Below are 17,237 nucleotides of genomic sequence, written 5' to 3'. Positions count from 1 at the left end.
TAAGTATTGCCTACCCTCAAGAGTTTGAATCCCAGGAGATGAGATGGTTGAAGGCCATTTTGGAAGCTGCTTATCAATGGCTGGTTACAAGATGGCTGCCAACAACAATTGAATCAGCATTCTTCTCTGATGTATGCTTCAAAAGGAACTTTCTGGCCCTGCATTGAAACCTTTTATCTCTTTCCCAATTCAATTCATGTATTGAATGTTTGCTTTTGGCCCATCTCTTTGCTACTTGCTGGATCATGTCTTCAGAAAGTTCACAAGTCTTATAACAGCAATAGATACATACAGAAATAACCCCAGTATACTATGGGTGATCAAATGTCCCACCAGCTGAGGAAGCAAGCAAGAGAAATATACTGTGGTTGAGACAGCAGGGACTGGATTTGGGTCTCCTCAACTGGTATGTTCACTCTCATTCGAGAGATTAGCAAGAAGCAGGGGTTGGACATTCCTTTTCCATTGTCCCCCTTTCTGGCAATAACTACCTTGGTTTCATCCCAGATTGCCAATTCCCTATCAATTTTCTGGTCTTCTGGGGCTCCTAGGGTCATCTGGAGCTGGTGGATGAATTAGGGCAGCCAAAAGCTTTGTCTTTTGGTCAATTTCTTATCTCCATTAGCTTCCTCTGCCTTGTCCCTATTATAGACCTCAAAGGCCTCTTCCACCAAGGTGGACTGTGGAGCCTGAGGGCTGGCCTCTAACTTTTGTAATTTTCTCCTAACGTCTGGAGCAGATTGGGTAATAAAATGCATGACAAGCAATGCGTTTCCCTCTGCAGACTCCAGGTCTGTGTTAGAATAGTGGGCAGTCTTCACAGAAGACAACAAGATCTAACCAGGTGACAAATTCGACTGGCACAGTGATAATCCCACACACCTCCTCTCTCCACAGACAGGGACAGAGGGAAGAAGTACCAATAAGTTTTTGTTTTTATTTTATTTTTTTACCAAGAAGTTTTAAAGAGGGTAACAAAATAGAGAGTCTTCCAGTTGAAAGTGGGCAGTGGGCAGAGAGGAGGGAGCTGGAAGAGGAGAGGGAGAGAGAGAGAGATGGGGAGAAAGAAACCAAGCAAGGGCCAGTGAAGGGAGGCACTCTGTCCACTGCCCATTGGGGTGATCAGGCAGGCCAAAGGGGTAAGTTTTTTTTTTTTTAATTTTATTTATTCACGACAGACACACCCACACACACAGAGAGAGAGAGAGAGAGAGAGAGAGAGAGACAGAGACAGAGACACAGGTAGAGAGAGAAGCACGCTCCATGCAGGGAGTCCAATGTGGGACCCGGGATCATGCCCTGGGCCAAAGGCAGCACCAAACTGCTGGGCCACCGGGGCTGCCCAGGAGTCAGCTTTTTTTTTTTTTTAATTTAAAGATTTTATTCATTTATTCATGAGATATACAGAGATAGAGAGAGGCAGAGACACAGGCAGAGGGAGAAGCAGTCAGGAGCCCGACTCCAGGATTGCGCCCTGGGCCAAGGGTAGGTGCCAAACCGCTGAGCCACCCAGGGATCCCCGGGGAGTCAGCTTTTTTAACCCATTCCTTATGAGTCTCTATTCAGACAACTTGGAACCAGGGAATGAGAGGAGAAAGAAAAAAAAGTTTTCTGTTGGCTATCAGATTTCCAGCTATTAGATTATACTCTGTGAGGGTTATACCTCCACCACTCTTACTAGTCCCTGGTTAGTGAGTGCCTGTTTGACCAAGATCTGTGTGGTGTGAAATGAGCCTTTCCCACCTCTGCTGATTAGTCACTGACCAGAGGGAGCATGTTCTCACAGGATGAAAGCTGTAGCTTTCTTTAGCCATTCCATTAGTAAAGTATAAGAAAGAGAGTGAAGAACATGGAAAAGAAGAGGGAGGCTAACGAAGGAGGTAAGGAAATTGGGAAGTAAGGGCAAAAGGAAAAACATTACCTGAATGAGAGTACTGGGAACCCCCCTGGGATGCTGGAGGCTGACTTACCTAGCACAGTGACACTGAAGCAAAGGATTAATGGCTGACGTCAGCTACGAAGAGGTTTGCATCCAGTTGTCCATATGGGTCCCAGACACCCTTCTGGAGTCCTGGGGGAGTTGCCAAAAAAGTGTGATACTAACCAGTAAGGAGACTTAGGTGGGAAAAGGGTGACAACATATAAGCATGTAGTGGTGGGGAATTTTTTAAAAAGATTTTATTTATTTATTAGAGAGAGAGCACAAATGGGGGGAGATTTACCCTCCTTATTCCTCATCTTCTGAAACTGCTTCCTGCTGACTGGGGGCTGTTGTCCTTATCCCAACCTGGGGGTGTAAAAATCTCTTGCTGACTATTGATTTTTTTTTAAAAAAGATTTTATTTATTTATTCATGAGAGACAGAGAAAGAGAGAAACACAGACAGAGGGGGAAGCAGGCGCTTCACAGTGAGGCTGATGTGGGACTCAATCCCCAGATGTGGGATCACGCTATGAGCCGAAGGCAGAAGCTCAACCATTGTGCCACCCAGGTGTCCGACTATTCTGACTTAAAGGGATTCAGGTCTGCCACCAATGGGTTAGGCTGGACTCCCTGGGCCACCATGAACTTGACCTGAAACTCCTGGAGTCTGGAAGACATAAACTTTACTAATAAGTTAGACAGGAGCTAAAAGTAAGTAAAGTAGGATGGCCATTAATGGTCCTAGAAAAGGTAAGAACCAAGAAAGACTGGGGAGGGCACTTTAAATCATTGACCATATATTATTAACCATTAGATCTGTTCTTTGGTTGTACTGATGTAGCCAGGATGCTTGCTTATAAATATTTCTTATATTTGATTCAATATTTCCTGAGTTCTTTACATAGGTATAATAGGTTATGTTAATATGGCAGAGCCTCCTCCTTGTTTGGCCAGGATGTAATCTAAGGCTAACCTATTGTTAAGAACAACATTTGCTGGAGAAACCAGGGATTCTTAAAAGCCCTGCAATGCTTCTCTATTTGTAGACAATCCAAGGCCAAAATGAGATTTTTTTTTAAAGATTTTATTTATTTATTCATGAGAATACACAGAGAGGAGAGAGAGAGAGAGGCAGAGACACAGGCAGAGGGAGAAGCAAGCTCCATGCAGGGAGCCTGATGTGGGACTCGATCCTGGGTCTCTAGGATCACGCCCTGGGCTGTAGGTGGCGCTAAACCGCTGAGCCACTGGGGCTGCCCCAAAATGAGATTTCTTTTTTTTTTTTAATTTTTTTTTATTATTTATTTATGATAGTCATACAGAGAGAGAGAGAGAGAGGCAGAGACACAGGCAGAGGGAGAAGCAGGCTCCATGCACCGGGAGCCTGACGTGGGACTCGATCCTGGGTCTCCAGGATCGCGCCCTGGGCCAAAGGCAGGTGCCAAACCGCTGTGCCACCCAGGGAACCCCTAAAATGAGATTTCTTTAAGTCACTTCATGGTAAATTAAGCCTTCCCAAGAGTATAGCAGCTCTATAGTGGCTCCAATTCCCAGAAGGATTAGACCTATAGCATGCCCTGGGCAGTTATGCTGTAGTGGGTGTATAGTTATTATTCTGCCTGGGGTTATACCATCTATGGCACATTCTCCCTGGTGGTGGATGTTAGTAACACATGGGTAGTAGGCTGCCACCAGTTGTGGCTTATATATACCATTTGAGGGAGTTTTGGAAGTTCAGTGTGGCTGACTTCCACATTAAAAAAAAAAAAAAGAAAAGAAAACCTGGGGGTGCCAGGGTGGCACAGCAGGTATAGAGTCCAACTCTTGCTTTCAGCTCAGGTCATGACTGCATGAAATTGAGCTCTGCATCAGGCTCTGCGCTCAGTGTGGAGTCTGCTTAAGACTCTCTCCCCTGCTTTCTTTACCCCTCCCCCCAAAATAAATATTTTTAAAAAAGGTAACCTCCTGGTATACATGCTTTGGTAGGAATGCTGGAATTAAACTACTTCTAGAGTTCATTTTTGGGGAGTTCATTTGAATGATTACAGTTGGGGGATAAGAGTCCACCTGATAGAAGGGTGAAATCTTTTAATTTTGCTTTATTAGGCCTAGGTCATTGGTAAAGGGACAGAGGCCACTGGTTGTTTGGTATAGTGACATTATAGACAATAGTTTGATATTCCTGGGCCATGCATGATGTAGACTGAAGTGGCAAACAGTTAAGTTTACCATAGGAGTTATATAGATACACAGGTAAATTCCATTTTCTTTTCTTTTCTTTCTTTCTTTCTTTTTCTTTCTTTCTTTCTTTCTTTCTTTCTTTCTTTCTTTCTTTCTTTCTTTCTTTCTTTCTTTCTTTCTTTCTTTCGGATTTTATTTATTCATGAGAGGCACAGAGAGAGAGAGAGAGGCAGAGACACAGGCAGACGGAGAAGCAGGCTCCATGCAGGGAGCCCGATATGGGACTTGATCCTTGGACCCTGGGATCATGCCTTGAGCCAAAGGCAGATGCTCATCCGCTGAGCCACCCAGGCATCCCTCTTTGTTTTTAAAGCTCTTATTTATTTGAGAGACCGAGAGAAAGCACGTGTGTGCAAGTGTGTGCATGATGGGGGAGGGGCATAGGGAGAGGAAGAAGAAAGTTCCCTGCTAGCAGGGAACCCATCTTCGGACCCTGGGATCATGACCTGAGCTAAAGGCAGATGCTTAACTGACTGAGACATCCAGGTACCCCTAAGTTCCATTTTCTATTATGCAAACATTGAGGAGTTGAATAACTTAAACTGATGAGAGAAAAAGGAGAGGTTAAAAGACTGCCCACTAGGAAAAATGATTGGAACTGTGGACTAGATGGTAGATGACTATAGCAGATCCAGAAAGTCCTGTATTGGAATGAAAACAGAGCTGAAGAAATTCCTCCACCCCTTCTGAAAATCCCCTAGACCAGCCCATAAAAACCCAGCTGTAACCCCCTTCGGGGTCCAAGTCCCTGCTCCGCTGTGTCAGGTATACTTGGACCCAAGCTCGAGCTTGTTAATAAACCCTCATGTACTTGCATCAGTGTCAGCTCCTTGATGGTTTTCTCGGATTCACAATCTTGGGCACAACAGTAAGCTCTGGTTCACTTCTCCATCTAACAGTAGGAGTAGGCTAATCTGAGGTTCATGAGTCTCATGAAAAGAGACAGCAGGGACTGTACTCATATCCCTCAACCCTCACTGCAAAATCCAGTATTCCTTGGCTCTCCGTAAAAAGAAAAGCTAAATCTCTATACCTCCTGAGTAGTATATCTTGCAGGAATGTGGATACAAGATATTTATGGAAAGGAGGGACTCAAGACTGGTGAAGACTGGATCAAACCAATTTGTGCCAAGATAGTCACCAATGCTAACCTTTCACTGCCTTTTTCCCTCATTATAACACTAAGGGTGGAGATATCACGTGCTAATTAGACAGGTGAGACATGAAGAAGCATGACCCTTAAGTACTCAGGTGTCAAGAATTCTCCACCTCTACAAGCTTAAATGTCACCCTTTTCCCCACCTAAACCTCTTTAAAAGCTCTCGCAGGCCTCTCTTCAGGGAGCTAGCCTGAAAACTCTTTCTTTCCTTTGCGCTGTCTTCCTTGTGCTGAGCATAAGCCTCAATAAAGCCTTGCTTGGAACTCCTGTTTGACCTCTTGTCAATTTCTGTCATTTAGCCAGCCCAACAGCCCTTTTCAGCATCAATGTTACAGCAGGCAAAGGAAAAAATGGTTGAGTTGCATTTTAGAGGATCAGTTGGAGGTGACTTGGGAGGATTAGAAAAGGTCATCCCAGAATTAAATGTCACAGAAAATGTTAAGAATACTGTAATTAGTGCTTGCTTCTGCAGCACATCCACTAAGAACTAATGTAACTAGTTCCACTACCAAACTGTTAACGTATTTTTTATTTTATTTTAAAAATATATTTTAAAATATTTAAATATAATTTATATTTAATATTTAATAAATATTTTAAAAAGTATTTTAAAAAATTATTTACTTGAGAGGGAGAGAGAAAGGAAGCAAGAGAGTAGAGCAGGGGAGAGGGGCAGAGGGAGAGGATGAAGTAGACTCTGCATTGAGCAGGGAGCCCAAGGTTGGGCTTAGTCCCAGGACCAGGGGACTACAACCTGAGCAGAAGGTAGACTCTTAACCCTTCACTGACTGAGCCACCCAGGCACCCCAGGTTTCTTCTTTTTTTATTTTATTTTATTTTTTTGTTTTTTTTTTGTTTCTTCTTTTTTTAAAAAAGAAATCATGACAAATCTATCTGAAGTCCTGTTTATCCATTCTGACTTTTACCCCTCCCCCCTTTCCTGCCTTTATCATGGTGCATATCCATATATCCATCTACTTCATTTTCTATACTTAACATTTTCCATTATCTGTATATACTGTGATTGTGTTAAATTTACACGTCATTTCACACTGCACATATTTACTGGCATATTGCTCTTTATAACTCTTAAGAGCTATCAAATGTTGATATGTATAGGACTCCTTCATTAATTTGTCGTAACATCACAGGAACGTATCACGTTTTGTCTACTATGCTTAGTGCACATTTCCGTTGTTTACATTTTTGACAAGGAAGCAGGCTCAAACATGAATTTTTCTTCTTGTGAATACCTGTAGGAATTTCTTTTTGTATTCTTCTAGACATAAAGTTGCTGGGTTATAAAACGCACATTTAAAATTTCACCAAAAGTGGTTGTTCTAATTTTATACTGCCAACTGACATCTCCAAGAGTTTACCTTCCTCAGATTCCCTCCCTTCCCGAAAATGGCCAGTTCGTAACATTTTCCATCAGGACATAGTTTTCAAGTGGTCACACGAACAGATCATTTCAGTATAACTCTACAGGCCAGGGGAGGCTTCACATGGCAGAGGAGACTCTGAAAGGCCTCACCGCAGCGTTCTGCCGCCCTACGGTTACTCTTCAGTTCTCTACAGCTTGCTAACGTACACCGAAGGAGCACGCTGCGCTGCGCGTGCGCGGGGAGGGCCCCACACTGCGCTGGAGGAGCAAGTCCGACCCCTAGCGACCGCGCGCGCCAGCCCTCGCTCAGTGGTACGACCAGGCCGCGGCCTCCCCCCGCAGCGCGGGTTGGTTGCGTCTCGGGACGCCGGCGCACGCTCGCACACCCGCCCCGCCAGCGCGACTCCTCCCGGCGGCGCCTCCTCTTCGCGCGCCAGCCCGCCCCCCGCACCTGACGTGCTCCGGACTCTCGCGACCCGCAGGGCCCGGGAGGAGGGGCTCGGCAGTGAGGCGCCGGCCGGTCGGTGAGTACCTGCCGCCTCCGCTCACCTCCAGTCCGTCCTCTTCCCGCCTGCATTCTTTTCTCAGGGGGCCTCCTCACCCGCAGGGGCTCTGACGCGGGGTAGAGCCCTATCGGCGGCGGAGGCCGGCGTCTCCGGACGCCGGGGTGGGCCTCCGGGCCGTCGGGGTGGCTCTTCAGGATGTTGGGTGGGCGTCCCCGGACGCCGGGGTGGCCCTTCGGGACGCCTCAGGAAGCTGGCAGGGGCCTCCCGACGCGGGAGAGGGGCCCTTTGGGACACCAGGGTGGCCCCGGGGAACCTCGCTGGGCGCCTTCTGACGTCGTAGTGGGCGTCAGCCCCCAGTGCCAGGCCTGCCCCCTTCTCTCGGGGGTGGGGCCTCTATCTTCCCAGGAGCTCCTTCGTTTTTCCGCGTCCGCGGGTGGGTTCGGTCCCCGCCCGCGCCTCGTGCGTTCCTTCCTCACGCTGGACACCTCGGGAGGGGCTGCGTCCTCCCCGTTTCCCCCCACGGGCTCCGCAGCCCGGGCCTTTACCGGAGGAGGGGCCCGTGGTCCTCACGCCCCATCCTCCTCGGCCAGTCTACTGTTTGGCTGGAGAGTGATCCTTTCTTCTGTTATTTGCCCAGAAAAAAGTATTTTCCTTCGAAATCCATATTATATGCTGCTTTCGCCTCCAACAGAACTGATGGGTCCTTCTGAACGATGACAGTGTTTCAAGCCTGTTACACGTACGCGTTTATTTAATCTTAAGGACACTTTCATGAGGTACTCAGTTCAGAGGTGAGGTAACAGGATGGAAGACCTAGCTCGTAAGTGGTAGTAGAGCTATTTTGAATCCAGGCGGCCTGACTCTAATGTTCTTGTATTTAGTCAACTATGTTATACTGAGATATAAGTAATATCCAGGGAAAAGTGAAAGTTTCATGCTTCTGTCTTAATTTTTTCCTATCGGGAGGCAGTGCCTTGTAGATGAATCAAAGAATGTGTTTTGGTATCAGGTATATTGAGCTGCAATTCACAACATGGCCATTTACTAACCTAGTACGAACTTACCAATTGTTTGATTTTTTTTCAATTGTTTGATTTTGAATAAATTTACAAAAATGTAAAATAGTGATAAAAATTGTAAAGATCATGATCAATGATTAAAAATAGCAAAAAATTTGCGGTAACACATGGAGTGATTGGGAGGATAACCTTTAGAATGCATGTGAGGTACCTAGAATATTGTCCGAGGACCCAGTAAATGACTAATTTAATTACTCAGAATGTTTTTTTTTTTTTTTTTAAGATTTATTTATTTATTTATTCTTGAGAGCCACACAGAGAGAGGCAGAGACATAGGAAGAGGGAGGAGAAGCAGGCTCCATGCAGGGAGCCCGTCTCGGTATTCCAGGATGACGCCCTGAGCTAAAGGCAGACGCTCAACCGCTGAGCCTGAGCCACCCAGGCGTCCCTCAAAATGTGTTGTTACACACTTGTCCTGAGGCTGAGTATAAAGTGGGAAATAAAGAATCATGAGTGTGCTTGTGTATGTGAATGCATTTGCCTTTTTAATTTTATGTACTGACGTATTATTGGTGCAAGAAGGTCGTTTTATTAAAATATGAGGGCAGGAAGAGCTGTCTCATTTACCTTTTGTTAAATCAAGGAAACAAGCTCTTGAAATCAGGTGATAAAGCTTGGTACCGTTTCTTGAGTAGTGACTTAATAACTTATGGTGAGTCATTAATAAAGACTTCTCGTTAAGGTCCCTATGTCTCCAAGCTTTCAAAGTGATTTTGACATGTTTGGTAGGTAGAATGTCAAGATTTTAAGTTGAGTGATTTTAAGTGATCTTCAGATCAAGATAAAGATGATAGATATTGCTGAAAGAAAATGACAAGTAATATCCCAAGTTGGGTATTTTCAAGGACTACCAAAAATTCTACCTGTGAAATAAACAAATCTCATTATTCCATCACCTTTCCTGCTTGTGCATTCTTTTGGAGACATTTTGTTCCTGTCACTGTTAAGATGAGGCTGTTGCCCTCTAGACTCTATTTTTCCTTCATAGTTATAATTCATTCTTTAGCGTTGGTTCAAGTAGTTGAAGATAAGCCATTATTTTAGTGAGTTCTTCAGTTTTAAGGGTAGCAACTTAAATAGTAGCTAAACTGTATGCTGGTTTGCTTGTTTAAGTTGGCCAAGCAGTGCCTTGTTTTTACTTTTATTAGAGTTACTGTGGAACTGTGTGGCTAAATTTCAGGAAGCACTGAATTTTGGAGTCTGTAATCTGTGGAGGGGCCTCTACTTAATGCTTCTTGTCAATCCCTTATCTGCTTAATTCTTTGAAAACCCCCTTTAAGACTGGTGGGTTCTGTGCTACAGAGAAGAGTAGGGTTTTACTTATTTATGTATCTTTAAGAAGTTACATATATTTGGTAGTATAGCTACTCTTGCTATCAGATTTGAACATTTTTTTTTAAAAGATTTTATTTATTTATTCATAGAGACACACACACAGAGAGAGAGAGAGAGGCAGAGACACAGGCAGAGGGAGAAGCAGGCTCCATGCAGGGAGCCCGATGTGGGACTCGATCCTGGGTCTCCAGGATCATGCCCCGGGCTGCAGGCAGCGCTAAACCGCTGAGCCACCGGGGCTGCCCAGATTTGAGCATTTTGGTTTAAATAACTCTAGCGTACAGAAAACATTTAATGAGTTGAAAACTTCCATGCAAAATTTTTTTCTAGGGCACTGTGATTCCTTCAGAATTCCCCCAAACTAATTCCGACATCTGTCTTACCTATGCTATTCAACCTATAATAATTTTATCCATCTGTGCCTTTATGTAGTATTGTATATTTGAGAGCATGAGTTGGGGGTGGAGGGAGGCCGACTTCCCACTGAGCAGGGAGCCCAATGCAGGGCTCAGTCTCAAGGACTGAAATCATGACCTGAGCTGAAGGCAGTCACTTAACTGACTGAACCCTCCATGTACCCTCATTCAACAAATATAATTTATGTGTGCATACCATGCATCAGGCAGCAGTTTTAGTTAGAAGAGGTGTAAAGATTAAGTCATGAAGTATTGTAGTCAGGAGACAGAATTGTAAGTGGCTCCTTTGTGACTTTGGACAAGTTACTTTTCTGAACTTATGCTTCCTAGTAACAATTACATATACTTCTTAGGTTTTTGTGAAGATTAATTAGAAATATTTTGGGATCCTTGAATTGTCATGTGAATTTTAGGATCAGCTTGTTAATTTACATACACAGCCAACTAGAATTTTATTAGGTATTGAATTGAATCCATATATCAATTTAAGGAGTAGTAATACCATCTGAAGTCTTGGTACTTGGGTTGTTTTTCTTTTATTTAGATCCCTTTAATTTCTTTAAAAAATGTTTTGTAGTTTTCAGGGTATAAGTTTTGCATGTCTGGGGATCCCTGGGTGGCTCAGCGGTTTGGCACCTGCCTTTGGCCCGGGGCGTGATCCTGAAGTCCTGGGATCGAGTCCCGCGTCGGGCTCCCAGCATGGAGCCTGCTTCTCCCTCCTCCTGTGTCTCTGCCTTTCTCACTATGTCTATCATAAATAAATAAATCTTTAAAAAACCAAAAAGTTTTGCATGTCTTCTGTTAAAGTTATGCCTATTTTAGTCTTTATGATGCTCTTGTAAATGGAATTTTCTTAATTTTATTTTCAAATTGCTCATTGCAAATGTACAGTTTTGTTTTGATTTTGTATCCTGTAGCCTTGCTGAACTTGTGTATTCTGATAGTTTTTTTTTTTAGTGGAGTCCTTCGAATTTTTTATGTACAAGATCATTGCATCTAAATGATAAAACTAAATATGGTTTTACTTCTCCCCCTTTCCAATCTAGATGCTTTTTTTTTTCCCTCTCTCTCTTTTTGCCTCATTGCTCTGGCTAGAGCCTCCACTATAATGTTGAATAGAGGTGCTAAGAGTGGACATGCTTGTTTTGTACCTGATTTAAGGGGAAACCTTTCAGTCTTATACTATTAAGTATGATATTAACCATGGGTTTTTGATAGATACTTTATCAGTTTGAGGAAGTTCTCTCCTATTTCTAGTTTGTTTAGTATGTTTAGTATTTTTATCATTAAGGGTGTTGAGTTTTGTTAGATGCTCTTTCTGTGTATATTAAGATAATCATGTAGTTTTTGTCCTTTATTGATATGGTATAATACATTGAGTTTCAGATCTTAAACCAACCTTGCCTTCTCTTGATACTTCTTAGTCATGGTTTATAATTCTTTTTATATAATATTGGATTTGGTTTGTTAGTATTTTATTGATTTTTGCATCTATATTTATAACATATATTTGTTTCTGGTTTCTTTTTCTTTTTTCTTAAAGATTTTATTTTTAATACTCTCTAAACCCAACATAGGGCTCAAACTCATAACTCTGAGACTAAGTGTAACATTGCTCCATCGACTGAGCCAGTCAGGCACTCCTGGTTTCTTGTTTTCTCTTATTGTCTTTGGTCAGATAGAATGAGTTGGGAAGTGTTCCACCACTTTTTTGGAGAAGAGTTTGTGAAAGATTGTTACTTCTTTAAAAGTTCAGTACAAAAAAAAAAAAAAGTTCAGTACAGTTTCACAGCAAATCAGAAATGATAGGACTAGAGTTGAGCTGAAAGGTCTAGGTGCATTTGTATATCTTTTAAGCTTTTGCTAATTGAGTTTGAAAGCCCAAGAGGGGTGTCAAATTGTGACCTGAGTGTCAGTCAGCTGTTCTCACATCCCCCTGGCACTCAGCTGTGCACACCTGCACACACCACACACATGACCTACAGACCAGCTGTGCTCCAGAGTAGATATCTACCTGGTGAAGGAGGGGAGCACCCCCCCCCCAAGGAAAAAAAACAAAAAACTTCGCAATGGCATTGCGAAGTTACAAAGTAGGGAAAGGAGATTGAGTATAGCATAGTGGTAAATACTTTTATTAAGTGAGAGGAATAGAAGGAAGATGAAGGAAATGAGTGATCAGATCTAGGAGAAAACTAAATTGAGCAGTGTCACAGACATTAAGTTAGATTATAGTAAAGAAAGGATTTGCCAAGATGGTTAGAATGGAAGCTGAAGAGAGGCATATGGATTTGTGGCAAGGAGATCTTTGATGATCTTAAAGGGAGAGCGGATTCAGATCACCTAACAAATGAGAGAAGAGGCCAATAAATGGACATGGACGGTGGATATGGAATGTGGTTGTTTTTTTTTTAATTTAAAGATTTTATTTATTCATTCATGAGGGACACAGGCAGAGGGAGAAGCAGACTTCCTGCAGGGAGCCTGATGCGAGACTCCATCCCATTATCCCGGCATCATGCCCTGAGCCAAAGGCAGGTGCTCAACCCCTGAGCCACCCAGCTGCCCCTGGAATGTGTTCTTTAAAGTTAGTGTCAAAACTTCAGATTATCTCCAGAGTTTACAAGTTTAAAGAAAAACAAAAGTAGAGTTTACACATGGTTCAAAATTCAAATAGAGAAAATGTTTTTCCTCTTCTATCTCTCATTCTCTTTCATACTTTTGGCAATTTCTTGTGTATCATTCCAGATGAATTTTAAAACGGGGCTGGGTGTGTTTTTTAATTTACACAAGTAAAATAACACTAAACATGTTGTTCTGCCTTTTTAAAAAATTATTTATTTATTTATTAGAGGGCAAAAGCAGGGGAGCAGCAGAGGAGAGGGAGAAGCAGACTCCCTGTTGAGCAGGGAGCCAGACTCAGGCCCCTGGGATCCTGACCTTCATGAGCTGAAGGAAGGTGCTTTAAAGGACTGAGCTTTAATGGACTAAGCCACCCAGGTGACCTTGCCTTTTGTTTTAAATTAATGATTGCTTTGGAAATTTATAGTGTGTGTCAATATATAGAGATCTGAGTAAAAAATTTGATGATAATGCAGAGGAGAGAACTTTTATTGGTGATAGGGTTAAGGGAAGTTATTTTTAGGCTCAAGATGTTGTGTTAATGTTTGTAGCAAGGGAATAGAGTGGATCTAGAAGGAATTTAAATACACGAAGGCTTGGGAGAAGCTTACTGGGGGAAAGGCTTGAAGACAGAAGTCCCTTAGAAAGGATCAGTGAAAAATCAGGTGGTTTTGTTTTGTGAATCTCTCCAGAAGTCTTACTTGGTAGCTGGGGCAAGAAGTACACAGCAAGTATTTTCCCAGGGTTAGGGGCTTTAGAGATTCCACTGAAATGACTGACTTATGGGAATGGGACCTACGGTTAGGAGCAAATTATGAGAGGTAAAATTGTGATTTCTGTTTCCAGTGTTGAGTACAATTCTGACTGATAATAGGTTTCCTTAATTTAAATCCCACTTTTTTACATTTTGAAGTAGGTAATACTTAGAAAAATTATTTAACTTTTTAAAGTTACTTGAGTGAACTACCTACCAAAGGTTTTCAAGTGTTTTTTAGTTCACAAAAAATTTTTCCTAAAAATTATTTTTGAACTGGAGATGAGAGTTGAAAATGGATTAATTTCTGTTTTTGATGGCCTGAAAAATTTATCCATGCTGATTTTTAAAAATCTGCACAAAAGGTATCATATTATTTTTCTTTTATTTACACTTACTAGTGCAAAAATCTTGGAGATTCTTCCATGAGATTATGTGCAGTTGACTCTTGAACAACACAGAAATTAGGCATATTGACACCCTGCACTGTTGAAAATCTGTACAACTCTTGACTTCTCAAAAATGTAACTACTAAGAGCCTGCTGTTGATTGGAAGCCTTACTGATAACATAAACAGCCAATTAAACATAACATATTTTGTATGCTATGTGTATTATATACTGTATTCCCTCAATAAGATAAGGTGGCCATAAGAAAATGTATGAAGAGGCGCCTGAGTGGGTCAGTCCGTTAAGCGTTTGCCGTGGGCTCAGGTCATCATCCATGCTCAATCCATGATTGAGACCCAGGATAGGCTCCTTGCTCAGTGTGGAGAGTTTGCCTCTCCCTCTGCCCCTCCCCCTGCTCAAGTTCTCTCTCTCTAGTTCTCTCAAATAAATAAGTAAAAATTTTAAAAGAATGTATTAAGAAAATAATTAAAAATACATTTACAGAGTACCTGGGTGACTCAGTTAAGTGTCCTACTCTTGATTTCAGCTCAGGTCAGGATCTCAGGGTTCTGGGATTGAGCTCCAAGTTGGGCTCCCTGCCCAGTGGGGAGTCTGGTTGTCTCCCTCTCCCTCTGCCTCTACCTCTGCGTGCATGTGTGTGCATGCTGTCTTTCTTAAATAAATCTTTGAAAAGTTTTATGGTACTGTACTGTAATAGACTCATATAAGTGGACCTGCACATTTCAAACCCATGTTCAAAGGTCAACTATATATGTCTTTGTTCTTTTTTTAAATTGTAGCAAAATATACATAATTTACCAAATACATGAAATTTTACAAAAATATATACAAAATTTACCATTTTAACCATTTTAAGTATACAATTCATTGGTATAGGCACATTCACGTTGTTGTTCACCCATCAGCACCATCCATTTCCACAACTTTTTTCATCTTCCTAAACTGAAACTCTGTACCCTTTATTTTTTATTTTATTTTTAAAAGATTTTATTCATGACAGAGAGAGAGGCAGAGATACAGGCAGAGGGAGAAGCAGGCCCCATGCAGGGAGCCTGATGTGGGACTTGATCCCACATCTCCAGGATCACGCCCTGGGCTGAATGCAGGCGCTAAACCGCTGAGCCACCCGGGGATCCCAACTCTGTACCCTTTAAACGGTAACTACACGTTGCTCCTTTCCCTCAGCCTGTGGTAGCCACCATTCTGCTTTCTGTTCTATGAATTTGACTACTTTAGGTATCTCATGTGAGGGGAATCATACAGTATTTGTCCATTTGTGTCTGGCTTATTTCATTTAGCATAATATCTTCAAAGTTTATCCATTGGATATACAGCTACATCATTTACCATTCCTCCTAAGCAGTGTACGAGGGTTCCAGTTTCTCCACATCCTCTCCAATACTTGCTATTTTCTGTATTCTGGATAGTAGCCATCCTAAGGAGTGTGAGGTGGTATCTTGTGGTTTTGGTTTGCAGTTCCTTAGTGATTAGTGATGTTGAGCATCTTTTCATGTGCTTATTGACCATTTGAATAGTGATGTTGAGCATCTTTTCATATGCTTATTTATCATTTGAATATCTTTGGAGAAATGTCTATTCAAATCCTTTGCCCATATTTTAATTGGATTGTTTTTTTTGTTCTTTTTATAGTCTTGATATTAACCACTTATCAGATGAAGAGTTTGCAGATATTTTCCCCCCATTTTGTGGGTTTTTTCACTTTGTTGATAGTATCCTTTCATGCATAAGATTTAAAAATTTTGACATAGTCACTTCTTTTGGTTGTTGCCTGTTCTTTCAGTGTCATATCCAAGAAATCATTGCAAAATCCAATGCTAATTTACTTTTTTCTTTGGAAATTTAATGTCCTTAAGTTCATGAGATTAAGTCATTGTTCTCAACTATATTTACTACTAATGTTGGAGAATCACTAACTCTTTTCAAATATAATAAAGAAGAATTAAGATGGCTACATGGTACTGCAGAAAGAGCAGATGTGTTTGAAATAGAATTAAAAGGGATAGACTTAGAATTTTGGAGTTAATGCAGTTAGATATTTCTTCAGAAATATTCAGTCAACAAGAGTTCTGATATTATCAAGCTTTTATTGTCACAGGTGATAAAATAAAAATGGTTTGTATTTATAATTTTAATCATGAAGATGATGGAAGTCTGCTTTCACTTTGCTATTTTTGTTTAAAGATTTTTTTTTTTTATTAGAGAGAGAACCCAAAGGGGTGGTGGGGGTAGGGCAAAAGGAAAGGGACAAGCAGACTCCCCATCAGAGCAGGGAACCCAATATGGGGCTTGATCCCAGAACCTTGGGATCATGACCTGAACCAAAGGCAGCTTGCTTGACTGACTCAGCCACCCAGGCGTTCCTCTGTTTTTTGTTGTTGTTGTTGTTAGTTCAGGAAATATTTTGACATCTCAATAAAAAAGCTTTTCCAGTTAACTTATGTTAGAAATCTTTTCGAAATTAAAAATGCAGAATCCATTGACATGAGAAACAAGGGATTCTGTAGAGGTTAATTGTAGCTTTACCACTCTACCAGAGTTGCATCTAAGCCTGTTTTTGTGTCTACTACTTTTAATTTAAAATGGACATTTAGCTTTTATCTGTATATATTTTTATCTGCATATATTTCAGATCCCTGAATTACAGGCACATTGTATTTGTCTTTTTCCTATCCTCTGTGCTTTTCCAAATCCAGTTTGTTTCTTCATACACTCATTTGGTCATTAAAGCATTTAATCATTTATTAAGTAACATTTATTGAAAGCTAAGCTCTGAGTTAAGTATTGGAATTCAGACATGAATAAGAAACAGTTTCTGCCTCTGTAACTTTACAGTTTCGTTTCCTAAGGAAATAAGATAGTAACCATCATTAAAACACAGTATAATCCTTCAGCATTCAGCTCAAGTTCCACCTGTAGCAAGGCCTTTCTCAACTTAACCCAACCTAGCTGACCTTGGCGCCATCTTTTTGTGGTTTATTGCCTTTGTTGTTTGTGTTATATAATTAGAGATAGCTGTTTCATAACAGTGGAATTAAATATACAAGCTATCATGAAAATAGTCTTTTATCTTTTTGCCTTCCATTCTCTCTTAGCTGTTTAATGTGTTCTATTTTATTTATATAGCTGGTTTGTTTAGGCAGCCAAAAGTCAATCTTTTCATTAGATTTCATTTGTATTGCCTTTGTACAGCACAGTGTCATGTTTCTGTTGAACAAAAGCTTAGTTTCCCTGCTAATTCTCAAGTTGCAAGGGGGGCCTAGGTGGCTCATTTGGCTAAGTGTCCGACTTCGATTTCAGCTCAGGTAATGATTTGGGCTTGTGGGATTGGACCCTGAGTCGGGCTCTGTGTCCAGTAAGGAACCTGCTTGAGATTCTCTTCCTTTCCCTCTG

The 17,237-nt window shown here is 41.6% G+C and overlaps 2 protein-coding genes across 6 annotated transcripts in view; one reads left to right on the top strand and one right to left on the bottom strand.

The window, feature by feature from the left end:
* ZNF346 (zinc finger protein 346) overlaps positions 1-7,536 on the bottom strand; it is a 70,971-nt gene extending 63,435 nt beyond the window's left edge. Inside the window, exons 1-2 of one of the 4 annotated variants that reach the window (XM_055325008.1) lie at positions 7,257-7,286; positions 1,971-2,071 (exon numbers count right to left, since the gene is read on the bottom strand). Coding sequence is in view for 1 of the 4 variants with exons in the window: in XM_055325010.1 (XP_055180985.1) it covers positions 7,257-7,284 (28 nt within the window). In the remaining 3 variants the exon portion in view is untranslated. Of the gene's footprint in view, positions 1-1,970; positions 2,425-7,256 lie in introns of those variants that run through there. The other 3 variants (XM_055325010.1, XM_055325007.1, XM_055325009.1) reach the window with 3 other exon arrangements.
* Positions 7,115-17,237, top strand: part of UIMC1 (ubiquitin interaction motif containing 1) — a 129,587-nt gene continuing 119,464 nt past the window's right edge. For both annotated transcript variants that reach the window (XM_055325005.1, XM_055325006.1), the window contains exon 1: positions 7,115-7,231. The gene's annotated coding sequence lies outside the window, so the exon portion shown is untranslated. The remainder of the gene's footprint in view (positions 7,232-17,237) is intronic.

The sequence above is a fragment of the Nyctereutes procyonoides genome, unplaced genomic scaffold (genome assembly GCF_905146905.1).
Source record: "Nyctereutes procyonoides isolate TBG_1078 unplaced genomic scaffold, NYPRO_anot_genome, whole genome shotgun sequence".
Taxonomy (NCBI): domain Eukaryota; kingdom Metazoa; phylum Chordata; class Mammalia; order Carnivora; family Canidae; genus Nyctereutes; species Nyctereutes procyonoides.
This window is presented reverse-complemented; position numbering and strand designations above follow the sequence as displayed.